Consider the following 16,724-nt stretch of genomic DNA (forward strand, 5'->3'; position numbering starts at 1 on the left):
CAACACACCTATGACGCGACTGTGCCTCGTCTCTCTCTTCAAAAGGTTTTCTATTATTAGGGTCAATTTACACATCAACATCTTACGTTAGACGGCATTTAACTCTAACGACCCTAGGGGGTTCCAAATAATTTAAATTACACGCAGTTGAAACGGACCCCTTAAACCTCCACAATATATATGGAAACCATGATAATTGGAGAAAGCTGTTGTTGGAAAAGGATGGTGTCTATTCTAACGCCCTCTGTGACGCAGAACGGAAGTTAGCCTCTGCCTCCAACACTTAGGAAGACTGTTTTTATTCCAAGAGAGACTTAACGCCGCAACTTAACGGCCCATCAATGACTTCCATTACCGGTTTTAAGTGTTGCTACCAGAGCAACGTTTCCGTTAGTCAATACTTTTTACTTCCTTTCAGCCCAAAACAATTAAACGTTTATAGGGATTCATAATTATAATCAGAATTTGATTTGATAAGAACATTAAGAATATACATTTAAAAATATCTTACTGGATAAGACTGAAATTAAATTTAATAGACCCTTTTTCGTCTGTTCCTGTATGTTGATGCAAATACGTTAGACATTGCTTCAAAGTTACCAATCCACCGAAGCCATATCTAACGTCTTTAGTCAAGACAAAAAAGTGGCCAAACACCAGACTTTATTTTACCTCCATCTTTTGAACAAACTAAAATTTTATCTAATTGGTAACAAATTGGGTTTAGTCAAATTATTTTTATACATAAAATTACGTTGATTTCAACACTGATTATTTCTCTCTTTCATCGGGGCTCCTTCCAACCTCCAAATAAAGATTCAATTTCTTTGGCAACAGCTAATATTAGTCTATCATTATATGGTGCGGCGACTACCTGAACGCCTAGAGGCAAACCCTCCTCGTTCAATCCAATTGGACAAGTACAGGCTGGGAAACCAAGCGCGTTAAAAATCGCGGTGTATCCCCAGTTAGACATCTTCGCAATTTGTTCTTGATGAAATATTGGGGGTTCCGGTTGAGGTGGAAAGATTAATACGCCATCATCATTCAGTAATTTTAACAAGTCTGTCTTCAAGTTTTTCAATATTTCCAAGTTCTCCGATAATCGCGGCTCTTTGACAGCGTTATTCCATTTCCATGATAGGAGAAAAACGATCATTTGTAACGTGTGGTCAGATAATCGCGGAAACCATTTGAATAATTCCCAATAAGGGTTAATAGAGTATCTTCCATCCGTCAGAAATTCTTCGAAACTCGGTGCTTTGGCCGTTGAAATTTTGCTGTACCAAATAGACATGGCTTTGTTGAAGGGTGGAATGTTGACGCATTGAACATCAAGTTTACTGATTTTGTGTAGTTTTCGAGCTACCTGTGTAAAAGCAAACCCGTTTATGAATAAAGTTAGGAGTGTGTGGGTCTTCTGAAAGAAATAAATACCTAACCTAAACTGAACTGAACCCATACCAAACCTAAACTAAACTGAACCCGCACCAAACCTAAACCTAACAAAACTATCCCACACCTAAACTCCTCTATCCAATTCTGCTCCATCTAACCTTACCCAAACCGACATTTATTTTCTACTGAAAAGGGGATGCCAAAAAATACAAGGTTTTGGTCCACTTCCGGCGAACAACATATTTTTAACAATGTTTTTTCAATTCCTCGTGCTCTAATTGGTCAGGTGACTGTTAATCACGTGACTAGATATAATGAAATTGTAACGCTTAGGGTATTTCATATGCGCAATGAAAAGATCGCCTTCCATACCTTTAAAACAGCAGCACCCATATCGGCATGAATAGGGGTCGTATAAGGAGATCGTATGTACTCCTCGGTGTAGAATACTTTAATATTTCGAAGCTCCACCTGCTAAATATTTCAATTAAATTTTAATCCAGTTCAAATTAATGCAAAGAAGGAGGTTAACTTACCTCGTTCAATTTAAGCTTTGGATTATTTCCTGTTAAAATTTTGAGCATGGGTAGCATGTCTTCCGCGTAACGGCATAAGGGTCCGGTTGAAACGTAGTACTTCAAATCGTTATCATGCGCAGTTGGAAATTGTCCTTCTTGTGGAACGGTACCTGAAATTATCCTTCATTTTACTTAAACATGTTCAAAAGTCTTTACATCTGAAATTTCGTTAAAGGAGTTTAACATAAGTATAAGGTGATGATCGTAGATTAAGTAGTTAGTAGTGGACTAAGTATTAGGGTTTTTTTTAGAGAACTAGTAGGTCCGCCTGCCGCCTATACTCCGTTTCATCCCTACCTGGTATTAAATTATAATAGACACTACCGCCTTGAAAGGCTTCCCATTAGTGTATTCTTTGTCGAGAATGGAGAAGAAAACTCGATTGCCATCGATGGGTTCGTTCTGTAATTATCTCCCCCAATATTGGCTATTCAAGAACATCGTTATTAAAACACCTGATTATTCTTTCAAAACGAGTGAATAAGCCTGATCCGGGTAAAAATACAAGTTGGAGCTAGTGAGAGAAAAACCTCGATTAAAAGAGAGGCCCTCTACTAAAAATTCCACCCAGAGTCACAGGCCCCGTGAAGGTACAAGTCTATCTAAGACATTTGCGAGATAAATGTAAAGAGACTACAGTGAAAATATTTGTTTAAAGGGTTGTCATCCAAGCCGGAACAGAATACAAACATGTACAGTGATTTCCTTTACGGATAGGGATAGAGATTGCAGAAGGTGAAAATTTTTGTGAACGTTAAATGGACCGATAGGAGAACGCCCCCTTTATAATGGATGTTTGCAGAAGAAAATTTTCTTCTGATGTTTGCTTGTAGCAAAAATCCCTTTGATTCATATTTAAGGAGAGTATGATAGGCTTATGATTATAACTATATTTAAGGAGAGTATGATCGGCTTAAGATTATAACTATATTTAAGGAGAGTATGATAGGCTTAAGATTATAACTATAGATAGATTTGAACATTTAACTCACATGGTGTGGGTTTGTGACCAAATATTCCGCAAGAAAAGGCAGGTGATCGGATAGATCCTGCAATATCATTTCCCAGGCCAATTACCGAACCAGCTGACCCTATGAGTGCCGCTTCACCACCTTTGTTCCATAAAAATTAATGATTATATACGCTTTGTAATTTAGTTCTTAGTTAGTTACCAGAACTTCCACCGGGAATCCTGTTTAAATCGTACGGATTTAGAGTTCTCCCATATATTTTGTTAGCGGCATCCATCCACATGCATAGTTCTGGCACGTTAGTAACGCAAAGAGGAATGGCTCCGGCATTTCTCATGCGATTTATTACTTCACTGTCAATCCTTGCTCTTCGGCCTTTTCTGTAAACCACTCCAGTGTCAATCACGAGACCTGAAAAATATATGAACTCCTGATCAATGTAGATCGTAAGTATAACGTAGTGGGCAGAACAGCGGCTTCCAAGTGCCAAATGGGGCTTTCCTCTCTCACAATGCAATACTACCTTTAATGGCAATGCTGTTTTTCGCTGTGATTGGTACTCCAAGAAAAGGTGTCTCATCAGCAATTTCTTTTAGAGATTTTGTTCCTTGTCGAAGTTGTTGGTCCACTTCTCTGGCCGTGTCAAGGGCGCTCAAAAAACGATCCTCTATGACGGCATTAATGATGGGATTGACCTCTCGAATGCGATCAATGAAGGCTTGTACCAAAGTTTCAGAGGATATCTATGAATATGTCAAACCTAGCTCATTAACATCTGTCATGGGGAATAAATATTACGAAATAAATCAAGGACAGTTTCAGGATGGACCTCTGAAACTGTCTGTAGGGATGAGCATTAGAGAATGCCTGTGATAACACCTTCGTTGGTGTAAAGCGGTACCCCGTCTCTTTGGCACGTTTCACTAAAGTTTGAGTTAACAACTTAAGAGTTTCCGCTAAAGGCCATCGCATAAACAACATGGTCCTACCATAAGTTCATAAGATATGCTCCATAAGTTGCCACTGGTTACTGAGAGATTGCCATGAAGTGACGTTGGTTAAACGTCATAGATTCTCGTATAGCGACGCCTGGTGAGGCGCTGTCAAAGGCTTAGTACAGACTAAATAGGAAGGTGGACTGTAAACCGAGTGTACTCAATTCTCGCGTCGTTCTCGAAGTAGCTCGTGCTTTGCCCCTACTATACATGGTTCTCGCGCAAGTAGGGAAATGGAAGCAATAGTAAGTCTAAGTGTATATAGTGTTATATGTCTATGGGCTGGGCTAGAGCTTGGCGAGACCTTTCATCGCTAGATGGCCTTACAAATCATCAATTTTATGGTGTCAAGTCCCTCGTGCCAAGAATAAAAACATTATTAGGCAGGGCCGCTGGGGAGATTTAAAGGGCCTGTAAGTCGGCGAACCGTTGAATTTTTCTTTTTGAAAAAGTCATTATTGACGTCACAACCCCGCCTTTTTTCCCTTCTTTCCGGGAAAATAGTGTCATGGCATTTTCTTATTTTAGTGTTATTCAGCCTTATCCGGGAGGTGATACAATTGGGCCAATCACAGCGCCTTTGCTATTGCTATGGTAGACGGTTCTAGCAAACGCAGCGGCTGATCTTGGATTCTAAGGAGTGGGGTCTGGGGAAACGATCACATGAGACATTAACTGCATGTGAGGTGAGGAACAGCTTTACAACCACGAAATATTTCCTCTTTACATCAGCTGCTGACGTCAATGATTGTGTGTGTGGGGGGGGGGGGAATTTTTCCAAAAAAAAAAAAAAATTTCAACGGTTCGCCGACAGTTTTACAGTCTCTTTAACTGTTTAAAATTTAGAATTTTAATATGCCTCAATTTTCCTCATCGCAACAAACGAAAAGATGAAACCTTGATGAAACTAAGTCTTAAAAATAATTTTTAAATTATAGCCAAATGCCGTACATTTTGGCGAAATTATGGTACAAAAGCGTACAATATAGTACGTTAACCAAATTATACAATGAAAAATTTAACTCGAAAATATAGTAAAGCACCATAATTATGTCAGTTCCTTCAATGCGCATTTTCTCGCGAACACCTTTCATCACTCCGAAGCGTTAAGTGCCAACAGAGGAAAGATGAAAAGTTGCAGTTCGAAACAAATATTTCATAGTTCTACATGTATAATTACGTAATTAAGAAATTTAAAATTTACTTGTTTGGTTCTTATCTTGAAGGCCAACTTGGAGGCCGATTCCGTTAACAGTGAGTCATTTATCGGAGGTAATAATCCTTGCCTTTTACCGTACCAAGCCGTTAAAAAAGCTTGAAATCCGAAATGAAATATACGAAACCATATAGCCACTACAATCTGAATTATTGACATAATTAACTCCAGAAATTTAAAATTATTTGGTTTAAAACTAATGACTGCGGTAATAACGCGCTTATAACAATCTGTTTAACGTTTAATACAATTTTTATCATGACACTGTCGTTGTATCTGATTTTTTATCTAATAAAAATTACAAGCATGGACTTTCTAAGTAAAAAGCGGACCGGAAAAGATGTATTTTTATTTTTCGAAACGATCACAGTAAGATTAGGGAATACTTTTGAACAACATTAAATACTACATTTAAACAGTGCTTTAAAATATCGAGTGACGTTGATCAGGGATAGATATAATTTTAGAAGCAGGAATGGAAAACGGTTAGTATTTACTTCAGTCCGACTCAAAGCCCAGTATAGGGTCTTTGCGCGTGACGTCAAGTTACCTACCCCCTTTCCTCTCCCCATGCCGGCTGCCCGCTCTGGCCACGTTAGGACGCCATGTTGACATCCCCTGAAAACCGGTTTTCGCCCCCTATTTCTTCCCCCTTTTTACTCTCGCGGAAACACCCTATAGAGCCCTCCTTCCAACACGTAACGAAAAGGTTAAATTATCTTATTGGCTCACTTAAACTACGTTTTGATGACGTTGCTGACGGGGACGGCTAAAAATTAGTTATTCCTTTTTACCTCTGTCGCTATGACCCGCTTCTTCTTTCATACCCCTCCATCTCGTGGAAAGGGGTCCGGGACTTTGACGCCCGCCCACATTACTCTGTTCTCCGTTCCTGCTTATAAAATTACATATCTATCCCTGCCTTGATATGCTGGAAAAAATGCTTTTCTAAAATAGTCCGGTGTTTGACCACCTTGTTTTCTTAAGTGGACTGGTAACGTTGAAGCCCTATCTAAAGCTTTTGGATCCGCATACCGGATGTTACGTAGCTATAATAAATAAAGCAGACGATAATGCGCCATCCCCTTTGCAAAGGGTCTATCTATTAGGTGAAATTTGGAATGACCTTGATATTCTAAAATCCTAATCCTTCCTTACTGGAATCGTGGTTTTAGTATCGACAAAGCGCTTCGTTTTCCGATCCAGTAATGAATGTATAAGTTCCATGATGCAAGGCTCTTTGCTGAGTTTGCTCGAGGCAATAACCCCGATATTATATCGCAGCATTGTGGTGATAATGTAACCAGAGAAAAATAGAACTGGAGTAGAAGGTAGGGGCTAAGACAAAAAGCGTTCTCCCTCTACTTCCGGTTATGATATCGTAACAGAGCCAAAACTGTTAGTTAACCAATCCGAGGAAGACGGGAATCGAAAGGAAAAATTTAAAAACCAGTAACATTTCTACAATCAACGCACGTTCCAGTTCTAACTTGTCTGCTTCAACTTACCCTGAAAAAAAAAGGCAATCATTAAATGTCGATGTCAAATTCGACTTCAAAAATACAGTGTGGTGTGTCAAATCGAATTTAATAGCGAAGATTGTGTAATACAATGTGGCGGTTTTGCCGCTGAATAGTGAAGATAGTCTAGCATTTAATAATTATTAAAATATGTTCTTAAGTTATGTTCCATAGATTTGGCCAAACTTCAGTCAACCAAAGAAGTCTGAACACGTTATCTCGTATTACTTGCAATTTAGATCTAATCGAAATTGTATGTAATTTTGTGACTCTTGAGCGTAAAATGTACATTTAGACGAACTAATCTCTTATACTTCATCGAACGCCTATTTCTTCTTTCCGAAACGGATAAAATCAAATATTTTAACGTCTTTATGTTCCATTTAAAAAAATAAATTTAGGTTACTTCACTAGTTATTTAATTACGTAGCTCAGGCGAATTCCTTGTCTATCAAAAATAAATTTCAGAAACAGCTTCCACCGGTTTCCAACTGACCGTCAACCCTATAGACACCAAAAATATACAGGGTGTTACAGAAATGGTGGTAGGACGAGTGATTTTCAGTCGAAAATGGTTCGTAACATTTTGCCCAAAGTATCACCGTTCACAAATTATCATAAGAGTACCCTTTAAATTTAATTAAGAAATTTAAAGGCAATTCTGATTTAAGGGCTCATCCGTAAAACACTTCTTCAATCACTACGGTGTTCCTTAGGGAAAATTGTCATAGAACATTTTCTACTCAAAATAGCCCATAGAACGAAATATACTTCGGTTATACCAGCCTTTTAGAACAACCTGTATATTAAATCTTTTATCCTGCGGAATTTAAAAGCGTGGTAAAACTGGATCTACCACTTTCCTTTATTTTTAAGCGTCAATTTTTTGTTTAAATTACAACACACGGGCCTGCAGTTACCTCGGGGGTGGGTTACTGCACTTTCTCTTTACGATTATATTAAAAAGCTCGGTAATTCTTCGTTACGCAACACAACCCTTTCGTCCGTGTCCAAGGAAACATTCCATACGTGTTCGAGAAGAGTAAAATATTTTGCAATCTAAAGAGGTAAGTCTTTATAATTTTCGGATTGGTTGACCTTCAAATTTTCGTTTTGTTGAAAGGTTTTAAAATTAATTAAAGTAATGGGCACAAACTGATATGATATCGTATCGGTGACCAAGTCGAGCTTGATTTACTATTTTTAAAAACGGTTAATATTCGATAAAAATTGGTTTATAATTGCTAAAAATTCTATCGATATCGGTTTCATTGGGTAAAATAATGGGCTAAATAATCGGTTCAAATTGGCAATCGGTTAAATCTGTTAATTATCGGTTCAAATTGGCATCGGTCAAATCTGTTTACAATCGGTAAAAAATCGGTTCATAATCGTAAAAAAATCCGTCAGTAACGGTTTCATTGGGTTAAATAATCGTTTATCTCGCCGAGTTTAAATAATCGGTTAAAATCGGCATCTGTTCGATATCACTATGGGTATCAGCATTGGTTAATTACAATATCGGTCATCACTAAAATTTAAATAAGTTTTAACATTATGACAATTCTTAAGTACCGACGATTGCAAAGTACCTTATTGAGATACATTAAAGGAATTTTCGAAACCAAGTGATTTTGACTTCCTTCTTCTACCAAAAATATAATAACAGTTTAAATAAAAAGTTTGAAATTAGTGTTAACGACCATGACTTGGTATCCTGTTTTGAAGTACAAAATATAGTCGACAGTGTTACTCCAATGTTTCTTATCTACGGCAGTTTTGGTTGTGTTTTGTATCTTCAGTATTTTTATAGATGGAAAACTTACATCCTTATTTTAGCTAAATTAATTTTGAAGACCCGAAGAAGCTACGCCACTCGGGTCTGTCTATAAACTATATACTTCTTCCAACGTGTTGATGTTATGCAGAGTTAATTTATAATAGATAGACAGGCGTTATAGTAGACATTTACACGAGTAGTAGCGTTACATTAAATTGCGTTGGTTTCTCTGCAAATGATTAGTGGAATGGTCTATAGCTACTTGAAAATTTTGAATTAGCAAGTTGTTGAACGATGTTTCGTATTAACAATCGACCCTCATACGAGAGCCGATAGAGCGCTAAACACTTGACTAAAGATTTATTTTCTCGTCGTAGCTTGTTCGTAAACAAAAATTTTAAAAACATATTTTTTCCTATTCTTATCAGTAATTGTAAACGAAAGTCCAAAACATTTATTGTAGATGTATGAATTTACAAAAAATTAATTTATTTTTACATTTTACTTTTAAAAGCTTAGCTATTCTGTATATACGCTATAAAGAACATAATCAGCATGCCATAAGAACGCCGCAACGAGTTAATGCATGCTGGCGTCTTAAATTTGCTCGGAACTTGGAGGTAACTCCCATTTCGGACACTTGTTCTGCCAAGGTTACGCGGACCAATTGTCAAATACACTTTTCATAATTTAATGGAGGCGTTCATTTTGCGTCATTTACTGGGGCCTTCTATTAATGTCCTTAATAAGCCTTTCCACACTACCTACGGTAACAATTTATAAAGAAATACAGGGTGTTTTTGAAAAGTCCATCAATAATGAAAGAGCGTATTTATTGGGCCATTTTGAGTCGAAAATGTTCTATGACATTTTGCCGTCCGAGCCACGGTTTTCGAGTTATGATTTGAATATTTTAGGGATGACCCCTTCATTAAATTAGCGCTGTCTTTCAATTTCTTAATTAAATTTAAGGGGTCATCCGTAAATTACTCCAATCATAACTTGTAAACAGTGGCTCGGACGGCAAAATGTCATAGAACATTTTCGACTCAAAATGGCCCAATAAATACGCCCTTTCATTATTGATGGACCTTTCACAAACACCCTGTATATCATCATGGAATCAACAGTCAATGTGTAGAATCGACGTTCTTTTGGTGTCCTGAATATGTTCTTGACTCTGAACAGGAAAGTACAGGAAGAAATTATTTTTAAAATGTCAAACCGGTTGTCTAAATTAAAATTTCACAGTAAAAACGACACTGAGAAGTTTCATTCATTTCGAAAACCAGAGTGGAAATTCAATCAGAAATAATATGGAATATGAAATTATTAAAATTAAATAAAAGTTATCAAACTAATTTAATCGTTAACTTCTTTCTTTAACAAACATGGCATCTAGGACATCCATAGATGTTTTACTATACACAAATGACAAGGGGGCTTGCATCTGATTAGATCTCAGACGTGTCTTTGAGGGAAATGACCCCTTTCCTTTAAACCTTTCAAAGTTATCTCTCAAAATTTTCCACTAGCTACCCCTTCGGTATATTTTTGCATAAAAACTTCTGGAGTTAAACTTAACGTTACTAGTAAGCGTTTGTCGGTGAACGGTTACAGACTACCTCCGATATTTCTTAAATCATGTAAATTAAGAATTTTTATATTTATTTGCCTAATAATAATAGAATAAGATACTTCGGTATTAGTCAATAAAATTCAAGATTATTTGAAAGGTTTTATCTACATTCTATAGTGACTACATTGTATTTCAGAAGCTTTCCACAATCTTGGAATTTGAAGAGGAAAACTAACCATGTTGATGCCCTTGGCTTTCGTAGCCGCTTTTCTCACTTTAATGTGTCATGAGTCATTTGGCTACGAACTGAGACAACACTCGTTGGTCAAGAGAGCTGACGGGGTTGAATTACGCTATGCTTCCGGAAGTAACGCTGATGAAGAAGAGGGTGTTAACTTTTTGAAGCAACATGACGAAGAAGCTTCGCGGGAATGCCACGAACGAGTTCTTGCCGAGTGGACTTACGCGAGCAATATCACAAAACACAACAAAGCGAAACTGGTAACTAGAATGGACAACCATTATATATCGATTCTCGATTGATAAAAGCAATAATAAATGCAACGAAAGTTCAAGATGAGCTTTAAACACTCACAATTCCTCTACAATGATTAGCTGAATTCTTAGATAATCCTGTTCACCGATTAGCTGAATTCGTAGGTGATCCTGTACACCCATTAGCTGAATTCTTAGATTGTCCTGTACACCGATTAGCTGAATTCTTAGATAATCCTGCACACCGATTAGCTGAACTCTTAGATAATCTTGTACCTAAAATCTGATAGAGAAATAGGGTCACACTTATCCTGTTCAAGAAGTATATTGCAACAACCTTTCCGGACATAACTAACTGATGGGTTTGTAGTTTGTTTGTACAGTAACTGTTAGGGAAACTATACGGCTAATTGGATTCATAGTGAAGCCGTTTTCTAAACGTATTTAGGCAGATTTTCTGGGAACTAATCATTACGTTAAACCAATTTAACCTTGTGAATTATCTATTATCATGCGTTACATAGAACCATCCGTGATTTTCTATTCAAATATTTAAATAATGTAACGAAATTTATTCCGTAGCTGGAAGTGATCGCAAAATCAGCTAAATTCGAGAAAGAAGGATGGAAGAACGCAACATCTTACGCGTGGAAAACATTTAAGGATCCTACTGTTCGAAGATGGTTCAAATCTCTGGCCATTTTAGGTAACGCGGCTTTACCAGAAGATAAACTCAAAGAGGTTCGTCATTACTCTTTTCTCAAAGATAACATTTCATCTAACTTGTCCCTTCATTAGTTAAATGAACTCATCGCTGATATGCAAGACATATACAGCACGGCAAAAATTTGTCCATACGGGACCAAAGATGAAGAAAAATCGAAGGAAAAGTGTAATTTGAATTTAGAACCCGGTAAGTTTGATATTAAAACTACTATGCTAAATAATTAGGTTTACTGATTACAATTCCTTTTATTAGAAATGAAGAGAATTCTTCAGAACTCGAAAGACTATGAAGAACTTAAGCATGTTTGGAAGAGTTTTAGAGATGAGTCTGGGAAAAAGGTTCGAGGAAAATACTTGAAATACGTTGAGCTCCTGAATGAAGCTGCAAAACTAAATGGTATGAAATAATTTACATTCTAATTATTCCAATGGGGAAATACCATCTTAATTATTTTTGAAATGTTTAATCGTACAGGATTCCAAAATGCTGGTGAACTTTGGAGAGAGCCTTACGAATCGGAAACATTATTGAAGGATCTGGACGATCTATGGGAACAAATAAGACCACTTTACGAACAAATTCACGCTTATGCCAGGAGAAAATTGATTGAAAAATACGGAAATAATTACATTCGACCGGATGGACCCATCCCTGCTCATCTTTTGGGTATATATTCGTTGTCTCGTTCATTAAGCTGTAAATGCAATTAATATTACGGACGTCAAATTTATTTTCTAACAGGTAGCATGTGGGCTCAATCTTGGGAAAACATACAACACGACAGCCTTCCCTTCCCTGGACAGCCTTCAGTCGACGTTACACCCACTATTGTAGCTAAGGTAAGTAAAACAATCGTGTGAAATAATGAGCAGTAATTATATAACAAGTTAGGTAGCTGATGAAACAGCAATATACTTGCTTTCGTATTTTTTAAAAGTTGCTCATAGCGCGTGAAACACCACATTCATTAATTAAATGCATGTTAAAAAATTTATAAACTTAGTTAGGAAACCCAGCTAAATCTTCAGTTTCAATATGCCAAAATTATATTATATTATACTGGATATTTATAATGGATATTGCAGAACATGACGGCTTTGGATATTTTTAAACTTTCCGATGAATTCTTCACGTCACTGGGACTCAAACCCATGCCCAAAGAATTTTGGGAACATTCCATTTTGGAAAAACCAAAGGATCGAGAAATTGTGTGTCACGCTAGCGCTTGGGACTTCTGCAATCGAAAAGATTTTAGGTCAGTTCGTTTTTTTTTTTGGATGAACGTACATGGTATTAATTAGTGAAATTAAAAAAATAAATATAGGGTAAAACAATGCACTGATTTGAACATGAGAGACCTAATTACCGCTCATCACGAAATGGGACATATTGAGTATTATTTGCAATACGCCCATCAACCATTAGTATTTAGAGAAGGAGCTAATCCAGGTAAATAAGTTTAAATAAAACGCAAGGTTTTTCAAATGTTAAACCATTTTTTTTTAAAGGTTTTCACGAAGCCATTGGTGATGTGTTAGCCCTATCGGTATCTACACCAGTACATCTGAAAAAGATTGGTCTTCTTGATAAAATTCCCGAAGGGAAAGGTATGTATATTACCTTTGAAAAATTAACATAATATTCACATGGCAAATAACCATTTCAGAGGGTGATATCAATTTCTTGTATTCTGTGGCTTTGAAGAAATTAGCGTTCCAACCATCAGGTTATTTAATTGATCTTTGGCGTTGGCGTGTGTTCAGTGGAGAGTATAAGAGCGAGGAATTGAACACGAAATGGTGGGAACTCAGGTAGGCTCGTATTATAACTGGTCACTTCTCCGTGTACTTTAAGCTTTGTCCACATATGGCTTTGTCACCGATATGGCAGAATACTATATCAGTTTGTGCCCATGTATATACAATAAATTTCAACATATCATTTAAGCAAATTAATCACGCTATAACTATAATGAATTATATTTTTAGATTGAAATATCAAGGATTATGTCCACCTGTTAAAAGAACTGAGGAAGATTTTGACCCTGGTGCAAAATACCATGTTCCAGCTGACACACCGTACATCAGGTAAATTTGATACGAGGACTTTGCGATGTTTCTATGTATTTGTGCTTATATTCGGAGCTTCTTCATGATGAGTATCCATTTCAATCTTTTAGATACTTTGTCAGCACAATCGTGCAGTATCAATTTTACAAAGCGCTCTGCGACGCCGCGAATCACACTGGTCCTTTATATACTTGTGATATATACCAATCTAAGGAGGCTGGTGAACTATTCAGGTAATTCTAATTTAACATTAGGCATGTCCACATTTTATTTTTTTGCTCCGATTATTTTGTCGGACACACTTTAGGACCCACATAAGTGTAGGTCCAAGCGCGTCCTTCAAATAGTAGTTGCAGTTTCGATTTTTGTGACTATATCCAAAATATATGAAAATTGCGCGACACGGACATTACAGTTCAGTTCATTAGTATAGTTCTCATTACGAGATAGGCGCATGATCAAACATATCAAGTTTTATCGAACTTTTTCGCCATATTTTACAGTGAAGCCATGAAAATTGGAAGCTCTCAACCATGGACAGAAGTAATGAAAGTCATGACTAAAGGAAAGACAGACAAAATGGATGCGCAACCCATTTTAGATTACTTCGCTCCACTTATTGAATGGCTCAAGGAGCAAAATAAGAATGAAGTTCTTGGTTGGAAAAGTGAAGATCCTACCATTTGTCCATGAATCATCGTTACTCATTAGTTAATCACGTATTTTTTAATACAATTCCTTTTGTATAAGGAAATGAAATAAAACATTTGTTTCACAACATAAAACTTTGTGCTTTATTATCATAATTTAAACTAGTATAGGGTCTTTGCGCGTGACGTCAAGTTACCTTCCCCCTTTCCTCTCCCCTTGCCGGCTGCTCGCTCTAGCCACGTTAGGACGCCATGTTGACATCCCCTGAAAACCGGTTTTCGCCCCCTATTTCTTCCCCCTTTTTACTCTCGCGGAAACACCCTACATGAAGCGTAAAATTTTGTTTAGCAAACACAGCATGTACAACTTTTCGTGAAACTGGTGCGCCAGAGCCCACAAAAATGATTTCAGATTTTTTTTGATACCCTAATTAGGAATTGCTCGCGCACGCAATGCCTCCTATATCTATCAAGGGCCGTGCACTGTGATATATTTCCTTCTCGAAAGTGGCATTTTAATTCTCCATTTTTTCCCCCGCTAGAGGCACCGTTTCTCTTATCTTGGGCGTAAATACTCGCGAAATGATGCCGCTTTTCAAATTGTGCCAATCCGCCATGGCAGTTAAATCGTGCGTAAACCAAGTGCCATCTAGGTAGAAATTTTAAAAAACTAAATGTTTCCCCCAAAAATATCACAGCTCACAGGCCCTGATAGATATAGGAGGCAATGGCGCAAGCATGTTTGAGATGTGCATTATAGTCGAAGGACAAGTTGGGAAAACCAAAATATTACCTCTCCGAGTCAAGAGGTCTACTACTACAAACTTATTTACCCAGATATGGAGTTATTTCACTTTTTTGAAGTAAAAATTTACGAAATATTGAAGTAGTATTCCAAACATAGCAAACAGTAAAGTAGACGACATTTTACATCCAATAAGGATAAATCTTGGACACATGGAAATCAGTCAATGGGGAAAAGAACAGGAAATGAAGTCTACGCTTCAGCTGTTTACCCTATATTCTGGTAGCTACATTCACAACTGGTTTTCAGTGTAAACACAATCGTCTCGTCTCACCTCAACAATATTCTTAGTTTGCCAACACGAATGTTAACGTTAAATAACACCAAAGCTAAATTATACCCAGACGCACTAATAGTCATAGCGCACCGTAAAGAGAATAAAAAGTCTGTAGCTACTCGTTTACCACTAGCCCTTTTACTAATCTAATTGCCACCATGATCTTTTCTTCTATTATAAAATCTTTACCTGATTATTTAAGAGTGTATTTAACTTTCGGCTCACTCTGAACCGTTAATGTCTCTTCATTTCAGACACGAAAATCAAAGCCAAAAGTTTACTTCACTTCAGGCCTCAATAATTTACACTTTGTTTCACTAAGCCTATTGCGGATAATACTTGTTTTACCCGCCGGAGTCTAGGTCTTAGGTTTCTTCATGAAGTCACTAAACCAAGGATTATTCTATATACAGATGTCGTATAGCTTAAGTAATATATAAACAGCCATTTCAAATAACAATATTAAAAAAAATCTTTGGAATATCAAAATGAAACAGAGCTTTAAAGCTACAAAACTACTAAATGCATCATAATTACGAAAAATACTTCCACATATTCACTTTATATTATGTAAAAAGGGAATATTAAGGTTCTGTATGATTTCTTAACACATCAACACAAGGCTAACTGCTAACGCGACGCACTAGTGTAACAACGGACGGACACACACAGACAAAAAAATAAGCTGCTTTTTAACTCTTTCCGTATTAATTTTGAGATGAGAAACAAGATTATCTTAAATATTAAAATAAATATAATTAATATTAAATATTTTCTTCGTCAGTTGTTTGCCTTATTGAACGTTACATCGTTTTGATATAGAACAATTAAACATTCTAGAGAGACTTGACTAATATTGGCGTTTGAAATGAAGCATACGCCGGTTGCTTCGACTTACTCAAATAGGTAGTATATAAGGGATTCGAATCGCGGCTGTAGATAAGAACATCGCAATTGCGTGAACCTTGGAGGAAGACCCCTCCATTGGAAGGCTAGACGTTTCTCGTAACCCTAGCCGATCGCCGCGTATGTCTTAACCTTAAGGATGTTGGTGGTGTTAGAAGCCAGGTGTACAGACTGGTGTCCATGTGGGATGGACAAAAACAAAGACCAGAAGATGGTTGTGTTAGAAACCAGGTGTACAGACTGGTGTCCATGTGGGATGGACAAAAACAAAGACCAGAAGATAGTGGTGTTAGAAGCCAGGTGTACAGACTGGTGTCCATGTGGAATGGGCGAAAGACTAGAAGATGGTGGTGTTTAGAAGCTAGAAAGTTCAGACTGGTGTCCATGTGGGGTGGACAAATGAACAGTTGTTAGACAGACAATGGAGTTATAGCCTGTAAGTGGAATACAATTTCCGGGACTGTAAATGCGGTCTGGAAATTGAATACACGTTTGCTCCGATCTGCAAACTGCGAACGCGGTCACGTGGGTATAACAACGGACAGACAGACAGACAGACAGACAGACAGACAGACAGACAGACAGACACGTCGAATTTAGAACCTCTCCGTGACATACGTCACTCGGAGAGGTAAAAAGAAAAAATTCAGGAAAAGGAAATTTAAAGAACTCATCTCGCGCAGGAAATTAAAACAACAATATACCCAATGTAAACAACAACATAAAACAACATTGGTTTATTATTAATTAGTCCAATC

The 16,724-nt window shown here is 37.2% G+C and overlaps 2 protein-coding genes and 1 long non-coding RNA gene across 4 annotated transcripts; 1 reads left to right on the top strand and 2 right to left on the bottom strand.

Annotated features, from left to right (window-relative positions):
• Positions 1 to 646: 646 nt before the first annotated feature.
• Positions 647 to 5,414, bottom strand: LOC149588143 (fatty-acid amide hydrolase 2-A-like). The gene is made up of 7 exons (XM_089863009.1): positions 5,147 to 5,414; positions 3,471 to 3,690; positions 3,149 to 3,358; positions 2,969 to 3,088; positions 1,935 to 2,086; positions 1,771 to 1,872; positions 647 to 1,369 (listed from the first exon to the last, which is right to left on the bottom strand). The coding sequence occupies exons 1-7, from the start codon at positions 5,315 to 5,317 to the stop codon at positions 785 to 787; spliced, it is 1,560 nt and encodes a 519-aa protein (XP_089719135.1). The 5' UTR covers positions 5,318 to 5,414; the 3' UTR covers positions 647 to 784.
• Positions 5,415 to 6,990: 1,576 nt separating this feature from the next.
• On the bottom strand, positions 6,991 to 8,505 carry LOC149588144 (uncharacterized). Its single transcript, XR_016380038.1, has 3 exons — positions 8,271 to 8,505; positions 7,450 to 8,209; positions 6,991 to 7,182 (listed from the first exon to the last, which is right to left on the bottom strand). It is a non-coding gene; the product is annotated as an uncharacterized LOC149588144 (long non-coding RNA).
• A 1,457-nt stretch (positions 8,506 to 9,962) lies between these two features.
• On the top strand, positions 9,963 to 14,113 carry LOC149588145 (angiotensin-converting enzyme-like). Of its 2 annotated transcripts, none has more exons than XM_089863111.1 (14): positions 9,963 to 10,104; positions 10,234 to 10,538; positions 11,115 to 11,273; positions 11,331 to 11,445; positions 11,512 to 11,655; positions 11,734 to 11,925; positions 12,001 to 12,098; positions 12,345 to 12,514; positions 12,584 to 12,708; positions 12,768 to 12,866; positions 12,926 to 13,070; positions 13,248 to 13,346; positions 13,439 to 13,561; positions 13,832 to 14,113. In XM_089863111.1, exons 2-14 carry the CDS (start codon positions 10,275 to 10,277, stop codon positions 14,019 to 14,021), a joined length of 1,923 nt encoding a protein of 640 aa, XP_089719237.1. In that variant the 5' UTR covers positions 9,963 to 10,104; positions 10,234 to 10,274; the 3' UTR covers positions 14,022 to 14,113. The 2 variants fall into 2 exon arrangements, with proteins under 2 accessions (XP_089719237.1, XP_089719238.1); XM_089863112.1 differs by having other exon boundaries at positions 10,087 to 10,104; positions 10,237 to 10,538.
• The last annotated feature ends 2,611 nt before the right edge of the window (positions 14,114 to 16,724 follow it).

This window comes from Phalangium opilio, unplaced genomic scaffold, assembly GCF_054372755.1.
Source record: "Phalangium opilio isolate 3A_F unplaced genomic scaffold, DU_Popi_V2 ptg000662l_1, whole genome shotgun sequence".
In the NCBI taxonomy this organism is placed as follows: Eukaryota; Metazoa; Arthropoda; class Arachnida; order Opiliones; family Phalangiidae; genus Phalangium; species Phalangium opilio.